The sequence below is a fragment of the Protopterus annectens genome, chromosome 17.part0 (genome assembly GCF_019279795.1).
Source record: "Protopterus annectens isolate FY-2018-M chromosome 17.part0, PAN1.0, whole genome shotgun sequence".
Lineage (NCBI taxonomy): Eukaryota > Metazoa > Chordata > Ceratodontiformes > Protopteridae > Protopterus > Protopterus annectens.
In genome coordinates, this window is record NC_056751.1 from 74,985,826 (window position 1) to 75,007,245 (window position 21,420).

At 39.3% G+C, this 21,420-nt stretch overlaps 1 protein-coding gene across 1 annotated transcript in view; it reads right to left on the minus strand.

The window, feature by feature from the left end:
• LOC122791404 (neuronal acetylcholine receptor subunit beta-3-like) overlaps positions 1–21,420 on the minus strand; it is a 199,693-nt gene that overhangs the window by 68,542 nt on the left and 109,731 nt on the right. The window contains exon 4 of the mRNA XM_044059150.1: positions 5,746–5,855. Within this exon, the coding sequence (XP_043915085.1) occupies positions 5,746–5,855 (110 nt within the window). The remainder of the gene's footprint in view (positions 1–5,745; positions 5,856–21,420) is intronic.

Sequence of the window (21,420 nt, forward strand, 5' to 3'; positions counted from 1 at the left end):
TTTACAATAATGGTCAGAACACTTAGCGGTTGACTGTAGCTAACTCTTCTTGGAGAAGGTGGTAGCTAGTAGAGGATTAATAAAACTTAATTTTTGTATCATAAATGACTTCTTGTATATGAAAATATAAATGTCACTCTTCTGTAACTACAAAGTTGTACTATGCCAAATCTTGTCTTTGTAATATGTGGAGCATTTCTCCCCGGGCCTCCGCTGAAAAAGGACCTGTGTTCAGTCGGACTTTCCCGGTAAACAAATGTAAAATAATTAAATAAATAAAAGCACCCAGTTTACTGCCATCCACAATCTCACCCAAAGGTTATTTTTGGACATCTGTCTACAAATTAGAAAAGTAGATGCCAAAGAGAAGGTGATCCAATGCAGATCTCTGAAGGACTCCAAAGGTAACAATTGCATTAGATGAGAGAAAACACCAACCCCACTCTGTCTGCATAGTCAGTGGACTAATTTGCAATCACGTAATATTGGGGGTTAATGTTTATGCTGCTAAGATTATTACCAGTCTCTGCATGGGGAATTATACCAATGCCTTAGCAAGGCTGAGATAAGTGGCATGGACAGAATGATCTCCACATATGCTATCAGTCACATCTTTAAAAAAGTCCATCAAATTAAGCAAGTAAGGTCTGCCCTTCACGAAAAAAGTGTTTGTAAGTATACAATTTTAGTCTTAATTCGACTGGCTAAGATTTGCTCCATGATTTTACAAAAAATAGCTAAAGCTGTTAGCCAGGACATTTGTTATGGCATATTATTATGGAGTCATCTGCAAATAAACTAAATGTCGCCATCCTCTGTCCTTTTTTACTGATTCTACCAACATGCTGCTAATACTAACTGCAAGGGCTTATTGTTCAATTAAAAACAGGTATGGAGACATCCAATATAACTGTCTGGTTCCCCACTCAGTCATTGCTTTCATAAGTAGTGATCCCAGCAGTGAACTGTTTGCCGGTGCATCTGTCAATAATGTTCTTACCCACTCTCAAAAGCACTGACCAGTAATTCCCTCTCATAGTATTTCAAAAATGAAAATCCTTATCTGCTAGTGTATCAAACAACAATCCTGTATTTTCTATTTCTTTTTTCCTCATACTGATGTATAAATGTCCTAGTGGCCTAACAGAAACCAGTAAAATAGCAGCATTAGGTTTTAGTCTTAATAAATATGGAACAATTTGCAGAATTTCTAAATTAGAAAGAAATGGTTCTTGTGCTGTTTAGGTCAGAGATGATAGGGAACAGTGGCATTTGCAGGATAAGTCATAAAAAAAAATCTGTCTACATACATAAAAAACATGCAAATCTTCAAGTAACTGATCACTACTGACTAAATTAATTAAAGTTGATGTAAGGCTAATATAACCTCATATGTTGTTATTGACCCTGCATTAAGGAAATAGTGAAGTATATTGGGAACATTGGCTTGATCATAACTGGTATGACCTTAACAGGATTAGCTGATTATACTTAATAGACTTGCCGCAGCACTTTTTTTGTAATTATATTGAAGTCATGATTCTATTTTCTTGACTTTAAATTTTCTCTTATTCGTGGTCAACCGTAACTCTGTTCATGGATGTTTGCAGAGTCCAACAAATCTAGTTACAGTAACCAGCATTTCAGTGTCCAAGATCAGAGTGTCTGATTTTGACATTCTACATTCTGTGAGGGTGTAGGCTTCATTTTGATTGCTGGCTTCTGTAGGAGAAAAAGCTTACAAACTTTAAATAAAGATTTGGTCAGTTCAGCACTCTTGTGTGGTGAACTGATCTTGACACTCAAATGGATAAGACAACAGGAAACTACAAAAAAGGAAAAGAAGACCACAATTCCTTTTTCTTTCTGGGTTCTGACTGAGTCAATAACCTACAGGGGTTTCAGCTCCTGGACTGGATCTGCAGTGTACTAGCTCTGGTGATATTAGATATTAGAGACTTTGGTTGCCTGGTTTTACTTGGCCTCTTCTGCAGAATAGGCTATATTTTGATTGGCTGAATTCTGTAGAGGCAGAGCCTTACAAACTTTGTAATCAGAGATTTACTCAGTTCAGAACTTTATTGTCCTCAACACAGCAATGCTAAGCAGTGTAAGTAATGTTGTGTAAGATGCACAAGAGCCAGCTTTACAACAGGTAAGGCAACCTTACAGATTTGTTGTGAATTATTTAAATGTTACAATTTTTTTCAAAAAAAAAACAAAACAAATGTATACTTTACTGGTAATTACAGGTCTCTCTGTATATCCTCAGAGGAACATAGAGAATACCTAAACATGCTATTCTGGATGGATGTCAAACCAAATACATTTTTCTGTGAGACTTTAATTACCCAAATATCAGCCAGCCATCTACACAGTCAACCATTTTTATGCCCAACACTCTTTTGGCCTTATCAACTCCAGACTCCTGGACCAAATCATTACTGTCCCCAACAGAGGCCCATACTTTGTAAATGTTGTCTTAAATAATTCCCTGAGATCTACTTAGCCTTACAAGTATTCCCTTCTATAGTTAAATCAGACCACTCAGACATCACCATCTGCTGCAAGACCATCATCCCCTAGTCTCCACAAAAATCTGTCTTCATACATGGACTTCTGCAAATCCATCCTATTACATTTAATCAACCTTTTCACCATCTGAATGCCTGAGCATTGACTAAGGGAATTTTATGACCTATTAAGTCACTCATAGAGAACACTTCAAGTGGGATACTAAAATCAGAAAATTATATAACAAGAAATGTAAACTCCTAGTGTTATATAAATCATGCCTAGCCCCCCCCCCCCGCTGTTCATAAAACAAAACTTAACCAAATGAATAAGGAACATAAGAATGCTATGAGAATCAAAAAGGATGCATATGAGTAGTAAATAGTCACCAACATTAAAACAACCATAAGACCTTTTTAGCCATGTACATAAAAACCCAAAAATTACCCTGCCATGCTCTAAGCTCATTGGAAATGGTAATACCCACACTAGCCCAGAATCCGTAGCTAGCATCATAAGTAATAAATTTAGCTCTAATTTCACTCTAGCTGCTATACCTCATTCCCCCATAACAGCTCAGGCAAAATCCCCTCATCAGTATTGACAGTCTCAATCATCTTCTCCAAAACAATAAAAAACAGCATCTCCATAGAGCTCAACAACAGACTTATCTGCTCTCCAGTAAGCCTAAAGCATCATGTAGCCAAACTTCTAGTAAACATCTTCGGTTAAAGTCTCTTAACTGGATTTGTACATGAAGAATGAAAAAATGCCATAGTCATCCTCCTCCATTAACTCAGGTAGCTATGGGGGGGGGGGCTGCCAGACTAGCCTTATCTGTAAAACCATGTAACAAATTGTTGTACAACTAATTAATAAAGAAGTACAAGATTTGAATATGTACTGTAACCCTCACAGTTCAGCTTTTTCAAGGATAGATCATGCCTTCTTAATCATCTAACTTCTTCAGACAAATGAATAAAGTACTAAATGAAAGGCCTTCCATTCACACTACTTATTTGGACTTAACCAAAGCATTTGATACCATCTCTTACTCTGGCATCATAAATAAGATAAATCAACTAAGCTTCAACTCCAGCAGTTCCCTGAACTGCTAACTGTCTATCAGACAAAACACTTAATCAGAATAAATAGTACACTAACTAAAAATCTGTATTAGGCAGTAACCCTCAAAGCTTTGTTTTAGATCTTCTGTTCTTTGGAATCTATTTTTTGTAGCCGAAGCAAATACTAATAACCATTGTACAACTAAATCTGCAGAAAACTGCAAGGTAGGAATCATCCTAAAAATTCCACACAGATTCAATATTACGCCAACAAGGCCTTCGTGACACTGATAACTGGTGTTTCAATCACGGGGACACTTTAAACCCAAAGACTGTAGTGTGCAAAAAAAATGTAATATGCAAAGAAATGTAGTATACAAAGAAATGTAGTGTGCAAAGAAATGTAGTGCACAAAGAAACATAGTGTGCAAAGAAATGTAATGTATTCATCTTTGGTAAAACTAACGCTCCTGCACAGTATCACATAACTGGAATTTGCCTTAAGAATGGCACAGTGATCCATGATTTAGGAATGTATAGAGACAACACACTGTTCTAATTTAGCATATCTCCAATATTGTCAGAAAACCCTTATACCGCTTGCATCTCATTGGTCATGGGTTCTCATCCATAGCCCAGTCAACCCTAATTCCCCTTTACTCTGCCCTCATTTGCCTCATCATAGAGTATAATGCTCCATGTTGCATTTATAGCTGCAAACAATTTTCCCAACTAGAAAGATCTCAATGTTTTATATCTAGATTAATTCAAGATTAAAAGATCCGCTCTTATTTGGATACACTAAAAATCCACTGCAAGGTGATCTGTAATTTGCCTTCTGAGCTATGTCAAATCCTGCTCTCTGTGACTTCCATTTCCCCGAAAAGAAAAGCTCCTCAGTTAATTTTAATTCAAAATTCCTAAGTCTCTTGTCAGTATATTAAGTCCCAGTTCAGGGATGAATTCATCATTCAGTGACTCTCTATCAACTAAGGAACACAATTTCCCTATACATTACCCCATATGAAACAGTGGCAACATTTAAACCTTCAACTGGATGAATGGACGGGATCCAATAAATTCATCCCAGGATTCAATGGCTACAAATTTCTAACGTCAGACTACATTATCACATTTAAATCGTTCATTACTCATTCTCTGCTTCTCTTTTCCTCCCTTTTCTCCAGTTTGCCCCCATTTCCCTACCATCTGGAATAATCCAAGTTGAAAATCTTCTGTTATCTCCCAAATTATGTATATATGAAATAATTTTCTTTTGAAGTATTAATTCACCTTCGGGGGCTCTCCTTTTATTGTGGTGTTGGTAAGCTTACAAAGGTTGGCATACCACTGGCTTAGTATAAACCTATAAACCTATGCTTTTATAAACTAACAGGGTTTATGCTATACATTCGATATAAATGTAAAATAATCTTGTAAAAAATCAAGAGTGTTTCACACAGTCTTAGCTACAGTAGTTCTATTAAAAAGAGAAAACATTTCAACGGAATTAGAAGAAACTGATGGTGACTTCCTTTTCCTTTTTGTTTCACATTACAAAGAATGGTACTGAAGTTGCATTCAGTGCTGTAACACTGACAAATATAAGATCATTACAGTGATTCATTCTGCTGCATTCAGTTCTTGTCACTTGAGGGGCTAAGTGGCTCCTATTCTTATGAGTAATGCTCCTTTTATCATGGGTAAAATGCCCAGTCACCAAATATTCTGTGGTTCTTGATACTGTTGGCCATGTAGTTTAACTCTACAATATTGGCATGGAAAAATAAGGCAATTAGAGGCTGCTCACATTTATTAGATATGTATTAGATGATTGGGTGGTGATGACTAAATCCAAAGCACAGTTAGCTGAGCTGTGTGACATAAAGAGACATGGATGTGTATCAGAGATGTCATGCATCTGCATATGTTTAATGTTCCAGCCTTTAGAGTAGTCATAGAGAATGAATGGAACTCCATAACTATACTCATGAAATGCCTGATAGTCAGAAATGTGACTAAGAATAACAGATAACTTTTTTTTGCCACAGCTTGTTTTTTTTAATATTATAAAATAATAACCTGAAAAGAGCACATTCTGTTTTAAATGTGCAGTTACTGTATGTGACAATAGTAGTTCAGAAATAAAATCATGAGAGCTTACTTTTCATACAGTACAATGTCGGGTAGCCATATGGACTCTGATGGAACTCGAATTGAGGTGATTCCGCCATGATTGTCAGGGTTCCAGCGCAGTTTGTTGTCTGTCCATTCCTGAAACAATATCGGAATGACTACAAAATATACAATACATAAACACACCAGCAGATAGAGATATCACACACACCTATTCAGTTTGTCCAAAGATGCAACTAAACTCTGCATTTTTGTTTTACTGTTCACATCCTACATCCTTCCTAAGCCCTTTTCTGTTAAATCTAGGCTACGGTAATTCTGTGGCCTAATTTGTTTCATTATGATCTTTAGCTTAAAAGTACTTCCTTTTGATGCTCAGTTGTGCCCCTTCTATCTATCTCTAGCTTGTCTCCTCAGCACAGTACCTCCAACATTATTTATCAGGGATCTGTGAGTTCAAAATATATGTGTTGCACTTATCCTTTTACCTAAATAAGAAAAAATGAAAATGATGCTGTATACTAATTAGCATACAGTAGCAATTAAAGGACCACTACGGGCAAACAATAAAAAAACATATATTTTTTATCTTGCCATGATTTACTGCACCTCCTAAAGCTGCCTGCAGCAAAATAAGTACTCATTTCCTAATTTTATTTTTTTTACTCTTCTCTGCCCTCATGGGGGCAGACATTGTGATTCCTTTGGAAAGCTAAATCTGTCTTAATGCACAGACTGTGAGAACAAATAGCCCTACCATTTGTTGTCAGACGACTTCCATTCACTTAGAATGGACCACCTGAAAAAAATGCCAAGTTTGAGAGTCTGCAGCTCATGTGTCATTGACTGGTATGTGATGAGTTTTACAAATGTTATTCCTATTGATGTACTACACATTCTCTGAAAGAAACTTGCAAAAGTGTCAACAAATTAGTGAGATAAAAAAGAACTTTCACAAGGAGCAGTTTTGCAAGTTTCAGTTCCTGGCCAAGTTATTCCTCCCATCTCCCCTCCTTCAGTGGGCTACAGTCTCACATTAGCAGCTTGGGTAAATTCAACTATTTTGTCAGCTTTGCATGACAATAGACATAAAAAAAAAATCACAGCCTGGTGTGCCACTAAAACTGTTCCCTTATATGTCTCTTCACTTCTGAATAGCATTTCCCCAGGAATAAAAAAAAAAACAAAGTACACACATCAGTTCAGAATTTGGGCCAATCTATCCATTTCTTAATGTCCACAGTAAAACATTCAGTTTATAATGCGTTCTGGCTGCCGACATGGTTACCTTTACATAGTTATTCTCTTATAGCATAACCTGAACTTATGGTATTCAATGCCAAGCTTTACAATGTTCTCAGTTTCTTAACAATGAACTCCCAAGCCTCTGATGTGACCCAGTACTTTGTCAATATACTGTAAATACACAGATTAATACAAATATTTGTGCACATATGAAGTACAATAATACACATATACCATCATTAAAAAGATAAATGCAATATAAATCATATCAATATAGTTATGATCTCTAGTTTATGACCCTGTTTGTCTATGGAAACTTCTTTTTGAATTTATGTTCAAGCAATTGCATATTTGTTGTATATTATCTTAAGTGTTTCTCAATATTCTAACCACTGTATGCTGCATCAGTTGTAAAACTCTGATTTTACTCCTTTTATATTTTCTGTGCTCTTTGTGCAAAATAGCTATGTCTGTATAATTTATTTTTATTATTTTTTATAATTGTTTACTATGTATCTGGAGCTTTTCTCCCCGAGCCTCTGCTGAAAATGGTCACCTTGTGTCCAGTCGGACTAACCTGGTAAACAAATGGAAAATAAAAATAAAATATACTAAGAAAATCAAATCAATATACCAAGAAAAATCCAAAACTTAAGGAAAATGTTTCCTTGATGCTGTCATGAAAATCCTACTCACTTATTCAGATATTATGGGCAAACATATATATGTTATAACATATATAATATAGTAAGCAAAACAACCTACCCAACACACTAGTGATAGGTGATTCTATAGTCAGGCACACTGATGTCCCACTCACCAGGCTAAACAAGGAGAAGGTTACTGTCAGCTGCCTGTCTGGTGCCAGGATCCGCCACATAACCCACGCACTCAGGTCTCTCCACAACAAGTATAAATATGACTCTGTCAATGTCTATGTTGGTGTGAATGACCTGAGACATACCTCCCTGGACTACATGAAAAGAGACATGGAAGAGCTCTCCGATCTTGTAGCCCATGGAGGTATGACCCTAGCCCTTAGTAGCATTCTGCCATCACCCAGAATGATACCGCAGTACAAGGACAAAATGATTGACTTCAACAATTGGCTAAGCTTCTGGTGTCATTCTAAGGGGATCCAGTATCTATCTACCTGGGACGACATGGTCGACAGACCACGATGCTTTGCCAGAGATGGCCTGCACCTGTCGCCCATGGGATTCTGGATACTGGCTAAGGCTTTTGCCGTCCCTATAGTGCCTTTTTTAGACAAGGTTCAAATGACAAATAAACCACCATAACAGGAACAGGCAAGCAAAAACTGAGGGCAATGCTACTCAATGCTAGAAGTCTAAATCTCAAAATGCACTCACTCAAGGCACTCCTTAAAATGGAGAACATCGATATCTGTGCAGTGACTGAGACCTGGTTCAAGGCTCCAAAGAGCACCCCTGCACTACCAGGCTATAATCATACCACCCTTTTCGGCCATGTAACCTGGACCGGAACACCAAAGGTGGAAGTATGTCCATATTCATTAAGGATATCCACATCTCCAGGCTAGTTGCTCAGCATAATGCATCCGAGGTTATCCAAGTGCAACTAACTCTGGGCAAAACTGCAATCCAAATTGTAGCTTGCTACAGATCCCCCATCATGCCCCAGAATTCCCACTCCTCTTTTCTTGATATACTGATAAATATTAGGGTTCAAACACCCTAATAATGGGCGATTTCAGCTATCCCACCATTAACTGGGAAAACTACTCATGTACCACCTCTTTCACTCAACGCTTTCTGGAATTCATAAATTCCGGTGCCCTGGATCAACTTCTCCACACCCCCACTAAGGGCAACAATATCTTAGACCTAGTCATTACCAACATGAGTGACCGGTGTTCCACACCTGAAGTCAACTCCTCATTGGTCAGATCCGACAATAAGCAAATCGCCCTAGATGGAACAGCAAATAATGACCTCCAAAAATAGCGTATCAAAAATTTATTTATCCGCTTTCGTCCACAAGACTTCATCAGAATACAGAAAATAAAACAATACCAGTCTTAAATAGTTAAAACATGATTAAAAAACAACACTTCCTAAATTGAATAATGACTATTGCAATTTGTGCTTAAAGCACCAGTATAGTTTTCACAACAAATGAAGAGAAACACTACCCTTATCCTTATTGATTTTCAATTTACGATGTTTCAAAAAACATTTAATATTAATAAAATCATTAATCCCCGGGGGTCACCTGCAGCACCTGCTTACGCCAATTTAGTTTTAACATGGTGGGAACATCAATACATTCCCTTATTGACTACCAAGTACAATATATTGTTTTACGCCCGTTTTGTAGATGATTTAATCTTTATTATGGAGGGTGGTTCAGCTAAGGTGGATACCTTTATTGTTGAGGCGAATTCATTGTCTTATTATTTGCAATTTGTAAGGGGCTCTAGTGGGCTCCAGGTTAATTTTCTAGACGTGTGTCTAGAGTGGGACAAAAAAGAACAGAGATTTCATAGCCGAATCTTTAGAAAAAAGACATTCAGCAATGGGTATCTCCACTTTCGTAGTGGGCATCCTAGGCATATAATTAACAATATTCCAAAAGGGCAATACATTAGAGCCAGTCGCATGACTTCTAAGTTGAGCGATTTAAAGTTTGAGTTTCACTTTATCACATCATTATTTGTGGAGAGGGGTTATGACAAAGTAATGTTGGAGCAAATTGCTGGTGAGATTTTGAGTAAACGTGATACACACTATCCACCCTTGTTAAATATTACCCCCGGTGAAGCTTTTTTGATCTCCCAGAAGGGGAACAATCGACCAGCCAAACCAACTTGTTATGTTCATTACGTATGAGTTCTGATTGTTATCGCATAAAAAATTTGTTAAAAAAGAACTGGAGGGTCATTAGAGGGAATTCTGATATCTTTAGCGTTTTAGGTGATCAACCTTTTTTTGTGCAAAGAAACGATTTTAACATAAAAAAGATTTTAGAACATGGTGACACTAAAGTTATACAGGAAAATGTAGCCCTTACGAGGAAAAGGGGAATGCACTGTTGCAATGCTTGCAACATGTGTAGATATATTTCTGTTGGACCGTTTGTTACTGTGGCCTCTTTTGACAAAACTTTTACAGTTCCTGGTTATGTTGATTGCTGTACTCAAGGTGTCGTATATATTGCTCTATGTTCGTCATGCGCTGCCTATTATGTTGGTATGACAACTAGGCAATTAAAGGTTAGGATAAGAGAACATTTATACAGTATTAAAAAATGTGACCCCACCAATGCCTTATACAAACATTCTATAAAATGTCCAGCTTTCAAAAAGTTTTTGTTTTCTGTACTTGAGGTCTGTCATAAGGACCTAAGAGATGGGGATTTCAAGAATTATTTGATGCAGAGAGAAACTAATTGGCAGATTCGGTTGCGATCGGACTGCCCCCCGGGGATTAATGATTTTATTAATATTAAATGTTTTTTGAAACATCGTAAATTGAAAATCAATAAGGATAAGGGTAGTGTTTCTCTTCATTTGTTGTGAAAACTATACTGGTGCTTTAAGCACAAATTGCAATAGTCATTATTCAATTTAGGAAGTGTTGTTTTTTAATCATGTTTTAACTATTTAAGACTGGTATTGTTTTATTTTCTGTATTCTGATGAAGTCTTGTGGACGAAAGCGGATAAATAAATTTTTGATACGCTATTTTTGGAGGTCATTATTTGCTGTTCCAGCTTGGTTGATTTGGTTTAAATCACCCTAGATATCCACATCCTGCCCCCACCCCCCATTAAGAAAACCACGGTAAAAAATTTCTCCAAAGCTAACTTCATGCTTCTTAAGACAGAAGTGGTGAACTTCATAACACCCATGCACATGGACAATACAGTTACGACTGCTGAATCCTACACAAATGCACTCTGTAAGCACTTACATGAGTGCATGGATCATGCTATCCCAAACAGAACCAAGAAGCTATCCTCCAAAAAAAGGAAGCCAATCTGGTGGTCGCCTGCCATAAATAAACTGTACAACAGAAGGAAGAAACTTGCAAAAGAGAGTAAAATCCCATGACTGGTGGAGCTCCCTGGTCAGCCTCAGTAAGAAGCTAAGATCTCTTATAAGAGCCTCCAAAGCTAGCTATGAAAATAAAATCACAGCTGATTCTAAGGACAACCACAAAGCATTCTATAGCTATGTCAAGAATCTCAATGCCAAAACCCAGATCTGCTCTAAGTTACAGGACAACGGCATGAAAATTACAGAACCAACTGATATTACCAACATCCTGGCAGATAGGTTCAGTGCTAACTTTACCACCCTCTCACACCCTAAAGGGCCCATATCTATACAGGAAGAATGCAGAGTCCCTGTAATCACAACTATACAGGTAAAAGCTGCACTCTCTAAAGACATAAACACAGCATCCATTGGACTGGACAACATCCCAGGCTGCGTTTTGCACAAACTTCAGAATGAACTGGTTCCCCACCTAAGCACCATGTTCAATCATAGCCTCACATCAAGCTTTGTGACCACTGAATGGCGCACAGCAACAGTTATCCCACTCTACAAAGGGGGAGCCACCACTGATCCTAGGAACTATCACCCTATTAGCCTGATGAGCCTGATCTGCAAGGCCATGGAACGTATCATCATGGAACTCATAAACAAAGACATCGGTAACCTCCAAACTCTGGACACCACCCAGTTCGGGTTTGTGAAAGGCAGATCATGCATCCTGAACCTATTCAACTTCTTTGAGGCAGTCACTAAAGCCGTAGATGAGGCTAAGGTGGTTCACACAGCCTAGCTTGACCTCGCCAAGGCTTTTGACACCATCCCCCATTCTGGAATTATAGCTAAACTTACTAAACTAGGTATAAGTCCCTAAGTCACAAGATAGGTTGCCAACTGGCTCACTGACAGAACCCACACTGTAAAAGTTGCAGACTCAAATCTGACATCAAACCAGTGACAAGTGGAATACCACAGGGCTCAGTCCTGGGACCTCTCCTGTTTGGTATCTACTTCACTGAAGTACAGGCTAACACAGAAGGCCTCTGCCTAAAGAAGTTCACAGATGACTGCAAACTAGGAGCCATAGTCAAGTCCCCAAATAATGTGGACATCCTACAGAAGGGCCTCACTGAGACAGATGCCTGGTGTCAGAGCCATGGCCTCAAGCTCAATGCCAAAAAATGCATTGTCATCCCCTTTGGTAAAAACTCTGTACCCATGAACTACCACATAGGCAGCAGTCTACTTAACACTAAATGCATGATAAGAGACCTTGGGACCCAGGTGGCCAGTAGTCACTCCCTTGATAATCACATCGCCACAGTAGTAAGGAAGTCCTTCTATGTGGCACACCTTATCACAAAAGGGTTCTCATCCAGGAAAAAAGAGGTCATTGTTCCCCTCTACTCGACACTCATTAGACCCATTATAGAGTACAACTCCCCTTTTGGAATGTACCTTACAAGACCTTTGCAGCAGCTGGAAAGGCCACAGAAGTACCTCACAAAGAGGATTACTGGCCTCAAACAGATGCCCTACACTGACCATCTCAAAAAACTTTGGCTTTACTCCGTAGCATATCACCTACTCCAAGGGGATTTCTGCCTAACATATAAAGCTATGTCAAACCCAGAGCTGTTGGACCTGCTACACCTAAAGAAATCCCAATCCCTCCAAACTACATGCTCTAGGGACCTAAACCTAGTCACCACAATAAACAGGACATGCAGGAGGCATAGAGTCCTGTCCCAGAGACTTCAGATACTCTGGAACAAGCTACCCATCTATGTCAAGCAAAGTTCCTCATTAGCACTCTTCAAGCAAAATCTTTGAGTGGATGGGAAATAGGAAATATACCCTGGGAATCACCTCTGTGGCTCTGCTCGACAGTGGTACAGGAAAATAACTTTCTTGGGTGGCATAAGCCAGGGAACCTTGTTGGCTAGGCTTACTACCTATCTATGAACCTATTATTAGACTAAATACAATATTATGTATTGAAATGTGCTGACATTATAAAGGTGACAGTTCATTGTTTACTCATAAAGCAAATGTCAGAGTGGAAAAGTTCAAACAGTGGATAAAGAGGAGGAGAGGAAGAGAAGAAAGAGTGAGAAAAAGCATTTGTTAGAAGTAATAATTAGGGTAGATATGGGAGGCAGGAGAAAAATGAGTAAAAGTAACATTACAAGTAAGAGAAACGAAACCAAAGAAAAGAAGAAATAACATGGGCAACAATATTTGCAGCTGCAGACTGGCAAGTGGATTGGTAGCAGGTGTCATAAAATTGGGCTTGGAGATGTTTGGTGACTTTGAACAAACAGATTTGTCCACATTAACTGTGTATCATTTTGTATCTGTGTGTGTGTGTGTGTGTGTGTGTGTGTGTGTGTGTGTGTGTGTGTGTGTGTGTGTGTGTGTGTGTGTGTGTATGGTGTAAAAGAACTATAAAGCAAATCTGCACTGATACCTGCTGCGGAGGACACTTGTGCAAGTGCAGTGGACTGGCTCCAGTAGGAAGGGATGGCAGCATACCTCTCAACATCATAGAACAATAAATCTGGACAAGGCCATAAATAACAGGGGACAAAGGCCCAAATTTGGGACATTTTGTAAATATTGCACTTACAAACGTAGAAAGTTGATAAACAGGTTTTGCATTAGAGTGAATTTTCTTAAGGATATGAAGTCTGAAAATCAAATGACTGTCAACTTTCTGACTTCAGTGTTCAGTGATTTGCCAGTGATTTGACAGAAAACTGCAATTTTATGAAAAACAGACAAAAAAATCTGGACTTTCTGCAAAAATCTGTACTATTGAGAGATATGGATGGGAGCCCTGAACCAGCACCCATCAATCATTTTCATTTGTTTGCCAAAGCCATTACAGCAGCGTTTTGCAGAAAGGTGGGAAAAGACTTAAATTTGACTGGTATGTTGTGTGGGTGTGGTTAGCTGTGTTTGTAGAAGGTGGAGGTGTGCCTTTGTAGGTGTTATGGATTATGAAATGAAGAGATTAAGAGTAAAATTGTGATCAGTGAATTCCCTAGCAATTTCATCACTGCTCGATTCGGACATATACATTACCCTGTGTTTGTCAGTATTATGTTTGAGTGCATTGTTTTGGAGTGTGATATCACTGCTACAGCTGCTGCTACTCTTTCAATACAAGTATTTGCTTTGGAAGTTTTCTCCAGGAGTCTGTTGCTGAGAGGATGAGAGACATGTTACAGGTATACAACTAAGACAAACTAGATAAAGCAATAGTAAGAAAAAGTACTAGGTCACATCAGAGGCTTGGGAGGTCATTGTTAAGAAACTGAGAACTGTTGTAAAATTTATAATTAAATACAATAAGTTCAGGTTATACTATAAGAGAATAACTATGTAAAGATAACGGTGTCCCAGGCTGCGTCCTACATGAACTCCAAGAAGAGCTAAACCCAAACATAAAACTACTGTTCAATCTCAGCCTTACTACAGGATATGTACCCAAAGAGTGGCGTACAGCAACAGTGGTCCCTCTCCACAAAGGTGGTGCCTCAACGGACCCTGGAAACTATCGCCCCATAAGCCTGACTAGCTTGGTCTGCAAAGCTATGGAAAGGATCATCATGGACCTCATAAATAAAGATATTGGGGACCTACAGACACTGGATCCTACCCAGTTCGGCTTTGTTAAGGGCAGATCCTGCCTCTTAAACCTGGTTGACTTCTTTGAAACAGTCACCAAGGCCATTGACGAAGGGAAGGTGGTCCACACAGCCTATTTGGATCTCGCAAAAGCCTTCGATACAATACCCCACTCAGGCATTATAGATAAGCTCACCAGCTTAAATATAAACCCCTATGTCACTAGATGGGTTACAAACTGGCTCAAGGACAGAACCCACATGGTTAGAACAGCTGGAGCCATGTCAGACTCCAAACCAGTTACAAGTGGCGTCCCACAAGGCACAGTCCTGGGACCTCTCTTGTTTGGTATATATTTCTCAGAGGTACAGGCCAACACGGAAGGACTGTGGCTGACCAAGTTCGCAGATGACTGCAAACTGGGCACCATAATCGACTGTCCAGCCGACACAAGCATCCTCCAAAAGGGCCTCATAGAAACAGACAACTGGTGCCAGAGCCATGGCCTCAAGCTAAACGCCAAAAAGTGTATAGTCATCCCCTTTGGCAAAAACATAGTGCCCACAAATTACCACATAGGTGGTAATCCATTAAGTACAGAAGAAGTAATTAGGGACCTGGGGACCCAAGTTGATAGCAATCTCTCATTTGACAACCATGTGGCCAAAGTGATTAGAAAAACATTTTATATAGCCCACCTAATCATGAAGGGATTCACATCTAGATTAGGGGAGGTCATCGTGCCTCTTTACTCATCCCTCATCAGGTCCATAATCGAGTACAATGCCCCTTTTGGGATGTACCTTACCAAACACCTGCAGCAACTGGAAAGACCCCAAAAGTACCTCACCAAGAGGATCAAAGGGCTCAAACAGATGCCATATGCTGCCCGGTTAAAGAATCTCCAGCTCTACTCAATGGCATACCGCCTGCTCAGAGGTGACCTGTGCCTGACGTATAAGGCCATGTCCAACCCGGAATTAAGGGACATGCTGCACCTCAAAAATCCAAATCCCATCGAGCTACACTGAGACTTGAACCTCAGCACTGAAATAAATAGGACATGCTGGAGGGACAGATTCATAACCCATAGGCTCCCTTCACTATGGAATAAAATCCCAGTCCAGGTTAGGCAGAGTCCCTCATTGACTCTCTTCAAGAAGAATCTTGATGAGTGGATGGGAGATCATAGGTTTACCCCGGGTATCACTTCTGTGTCACTGTTAGACAGAGGCACAGTATACTAACCTCAAAAAAGGGCATAGCAAAATTAATTTAAAATGGGTGGCGAAAGCCAAACATACTCTGGCTAGGCTTATAAATGCCCTAGGGCAGATAGCCTAGTATGAACCTATGAACCTATGAACCTATGTCAGCAGCCAAAATGCATTGCAGATTGAATATTTTACTGTGCGCATTTTAAAAAATGGATAGACTGGCCTAAACTCTGGACTGATGCATTTGCTTTTTTTTTTTTTTTTTTTTTTTTTTTTTTTTTTTATTCTATTCCTGGGAAATGCTATTCAGAAATGAAGAGACATAAGGGAACAGTTTTAGTGGCACACCAGGCTGTGATTTTTTTATGTCTATTGTTATGCAAAGCTGACCAAATAGTTGAATCTACTCAAGCTGGAAATGTGAGACTGTAGCCCACTGAAGGAGGGGAGACGGGAGGAGTAACCTGGCCAGGAACTGAAACTTGCAAAAGTGCTCATTGTGAAAAGTCTTTTTTATCTCCGTAATTTGTTGACACTTTTGCAAGTTTCTTTCAGATAATGTGTAGTACGTCAGTAGGAACAACATTTGTAAAACTCAGTGCATACCAGTCAATGACACAAGAGCTGCAGACTCTCAAACTTGGCAGTTTTTTTCAGGTGTTCCATTCTAAGTGAATGGAAGTCTAGTCTGACAACAAATGGTAAGGCTATTTGTTCTCAGTCTGTGCATTATGGGACAGATTTAGCTTTCCAAAGGAATCACAATGTCTGCCCCCATGAGAGCAGACAAGAGTAAAAACAAAATAAAATTAGGAATGAGTACTTATTTTGCTGCAGGCAGCTTTGGGAGGTGTAGTAAATCATGGCAAGATAAAAAATATATGTTTTCTTCATCATTTGCCCATAGTGGTCCTTTAAATAAGGTAGCACAGTGGCACAGTGTGTAGGAATAACACTGCCACCAAAATAAGAGGTTCTTAGCTGGGCACCTTCTGTGTGGCATCTGTATGTCCTTCTTGTGTTCATGTGGGCTTTCTCCAGGTATTATGATGTCCTTCCCCTCCAGAGACATGTTGCAGATGGACTGACCAATATCAACAGTACCTATGTCTGTTTGCAATGTGTATTGATATAGAAAAAAAGGTTTGGCGATATTTTTTTCCCCTACTTGACCAGTACACTCTGTGGATGACAGTGGCTATTTACAAGGTCACTATAGGAGTCAGATGACACTCTTAAATATGGATGAATGGATGGAAAAATGAATATATTTAAAGACTACTTATCCTGTAAATACCACCTTAAGTCACAGTAGGACCAAAACTATTTTTTGGATGGATGAATACATGGATCAATTAAAGTTTTTAATTAAAGTGCTTAAAGATTATCATCATCAGCTCCCTTTTTTTCCATGTTTCTACATGGGGACAGGGTGTCATGTCAACCGTTGCCATCTCTCCTTGTTCAATGACACTATCTCACCTTCTTTGACTCACTTGTCTGTCACAGGCTTCTCTCACACAACCCACTAATCCCTTTACTGGACATCCTCATTTCCTCTTACCTTCTTCCTGTCTGTCCCAAATCGTCTTCACCAGATTGTCTTCTGCTTTCCTGCATATGTGCCCAAACTACTGTAATCTGCACTCTTTGACCTTCTTCAACCATCTCTGCAGTTGGAGTTACTTGCGCTTCTACTCAGATGTCTTAATTTCTTCATCTGTCCCACTGTGTGTTTAAACCATCCCTCTCAGGCACTTCATTTCCATTACCTTTAGCTTCCTCAACCGCTCTGCCTTCACTGCCAGCGTTCCTGTACCATGCAGTAGTACTGGCCACACCACTGTTTTCTACACCTTACTTTTCAGTTTCTTTGACATTTCTCTGTCACACACTACCCTTGAGACTCTGTGCCAGTTGACTAAAGCCTTTTGATTCTAGCTTTGACTTTCTCATTCAGACTACTCCACAACCTCCCCTCTCAGGTTCCTGAAGCTGTTTAAATCATTCCACTGTTTTCCATTCTATCTCAGTTCTCAGCTTCACTTGAATTTACTGCCATTAAAACTGTCTTGTCTATTATTAGCTTTCTTGAGGCCTTGTCATATCTATTTATTTATTTATTGCTGTTTGTTTATCAAGAAAGTCTGGCAGGGCCCACAAGGTACCCATTTTCAGTGGAGGCCCATGTTGAAAAGCTTCAGGTTACATCATAAAGGCATTCTACAAACATTATACATCACAAAATTATCACAAGAGAACTACTACAATACAAACTCTTATCAACATAATACATTCAGTATTATACAGTAATAAAACATTTTGTTTACAAATATACAGCAGCAAAAACATTGTATATTTATTTATGAATCATGATCCCCAGAACATTCATTACGTGTGACAGCAGTCTGATACCTCTCTAATGCCCAAAGTGTGAACATCCCCTTTGCTCTTGTACACTAGCACTAGAATGATTATTCTGTAGTCATCTGGGATAAACCTTTCCCTCCATACCATTATGAGTATCCTCTGGAACCATTTCTAATCTTACATCTTGAGTATATCTTCCATAACTTGGCGTCATCTGAGCCTGCTGTTTTCCCTGACTTCATTTTCCTTAGTGCTTTACTTACTTCTTCTAGAGTGGTCTTCTCTTCTTCTTTAATTATTCCCACTCAGATATTATAAATAGTATTATAAATAAACTCAGAAAACTGGGAATAAATCCCTACATCACCAGATGGATAGCCAATTGACTCATGAACAGGACACGTGGTTAAAGTGGGTGAATCCAGTTCCAGCAAAAAGCCAGTTACTAGTGGTGTGGCAGAGGGTTCAGTGCTGGGGCCACTCCTGTTCGGAATATACTTGTATGAAGTCAAGGCTAATGTGGTAGGCCTCTGGATGACAAAGTTTCCCGATGACTGCAAGCTGAGGGCAGTCACTGAATCCCCTAATGATGTAGATATCCTTCAGGAGGGTCTGGAACAGACAAATGATTTGTGCCAGAACCAAGGCCTAAAACTAAATGCAAAAAATATATTATCATACCCTTTGGGAAGACAAATACCCCTGCAAATTACAACATCAATAGCACACCCCCAAGAGTTGGCTCAGAGGTGAGAGATCTAGGAGCAGAGATAGATAGCCTGAATTTTGACTGTCATGTGTCCACAGTGGTGAAGAAGTCCTTCTATGTGGCACAACTTATAAGTAAATGCATGGCATCTAGATACAATGAAATTATAGTCCCACTGTAGTCATCCCTCATTAGACCAATAACAGAATAAAATGCATCATTTTGCATGTACTTGACTAGGCACTTAGAGTAGCTGTAGCGACCTCATGGGTTCCTCACAAAGAAAATACCAGTTGTAAACAATATAAACTATGTGGATAGACTAAAAGCCTTATCCCTTTATTCTGTCTTCTACCAACTATTAAGGGATTATCTATGTCTGACCTACAAGGCACTCACAAATCCATCCCTTATAGTGCTGCTACACATCCCCAAGTCAAACAGCATGAGGATCACCCAATCTAGGGATATAAACTTAGTCAGCAACTCAAACAAAAGACCCTGGAGAGACAGATATGTGTCTCAAAGTCTGCCCTTTGTTTGGAACAGGCTTGTTATTCACATTAAGCAGAGGTCTTCCCTGGCCTCTTCAAATGCAGTTTGGATCAATGGCGGGGGAATCACAAATTCACACCTGGGGTAGTGCCTATGTCCCTTATGGAGAGGGGCAATCTGTAAGGTACTCAATGCATAGGCACAGATCCATGCCGTCCTCTTGTCCCTAGGGGCCATATAGTGCATAAAATTGGGTTATATTGTCTAGGCTTGTGAGGGCTCTTAAGCTATTAGCATAGTAATGTCCTATGAACCTGTGAACCTATTGTAGTCAGTGTCTTAGTCAGTATAGCTTCTTTAGCATTTTTTTTTCATTTATAAGTTGCTGGAAATACTCCTTCCATATGCTTTTAACGACCTGTAGACTGGCGAGCAGGATGTTACTAGCATCACTTATGAAGAGTGTCTCATGACTATTCTCTTTATCTTTTTGCCTTCCCACCTGATAGCGTTTCTTTGTGTCATCTGCAGAGTCACTTTACAGAAGCTGCTAGAGTACCTCTGATGCCTTGTGCTTTGCTATTGCAACTGCTCTTTTAGCTTCTCTTTAAAGATAACGCATCTTTAAACATATGTTCACTACCAGCTTAGGTCACAATAGGACAAGAACTATTTTTGTTTTAGTTTTCATAGTTTGGATAGTCTAACCAGTCATTTCTTGCCACTATACAGCATCTCCCAGGCCATGTAAATAATTACAAGTAGCAGAAAACACTAACTCCATTTAGAAACAATTATCTTCTCATTTCAGAGATTGAGTGTTTGATATATTGCTAGATTGATTGCTTGACTGATTGGTTGATTGATTGATTGACAGATTTATGAATTTGTAAACTGGGTTAGAACACTGATCTACATACCAGCCAGGTGTAGATTTCTACACAGTGCAATGCAGACAGTCAACAAGAGTAATTATCTTCTACACATGAAAGAGCAGAACATGCAGTGGAGACTACATATAGGTTCATGGGTAAGTACTAGGCTAGCTGCCCTTGTGAACCATTTCAAGCCTAGTCAATTTCCTTTTTGTGCTCAAAATAACTTATCCCATTTGGTTATAGATTGGCCTTGCCCATCCCATGATTGATAATTATATGTTACCCCTACTGAGAATAACTGAGATCATACCATAGATAATTTGAGGGTACTCTTGCATGGGATAACATATTTAGGAGCTGCCTCTGTCCATTAGTAGTACAGGGGCAGTCCTGGGGTAAATTTTCTGTTTCTCATCCATACATCCAAGTTGTGCTTGAAAATGAACAGGGTTATACTTGGTTTTATGTGGATAGGGAGTCTGTCTCTGCAAAATATACTTGTCCCTCCAAACTATTCTGTTGATGTTGCAGAAGAGGTTAGATCCCTAGACCTAGCATTTCTGATATCATTTGACTTGCTGATGTGCAGTAAATCCATCACTAATGGGTTGGAGGATGCCTTGTATGCCAGTCACAGGTCACATCTTAGAAGTCCGTAGGATACCAAGTATAGCTCATATGCTCATAGGTGTTTACTAGGCTAATGATCACAAGGGCTTTTTTAAGTCTAGCCATGCATCCCAAATCCTTGACAAATTCTAATACCCTTGATAAGTGTAAGCAGGGGCTTGGGAGATGAAACATTTACAAGCTAGTTCCTGGGAGATGAACCATTTACAGGTTGCCTGTGTCCATTATAGACATAGGTGCCAAGCCAGGGATGAATTTCCTGTTCCGCATCTAATTGTCCAAGTTACACTTGAATTGGGTAAGGGAGAAACTCTGCTTCACATGGATGGGGAAACTGTTCCAGAGACAGAGTAGTCTCTGGGATACACACCTGTCTCAACAGCAGCTCCTATTTATATCACAGGCAAGGTTTAAGTCTTTAGAATGGGTAATTCTGGTGCTTTCTTTTGTGGATATGCAGAAGGTCCATCAGAGTGGGGTCTGA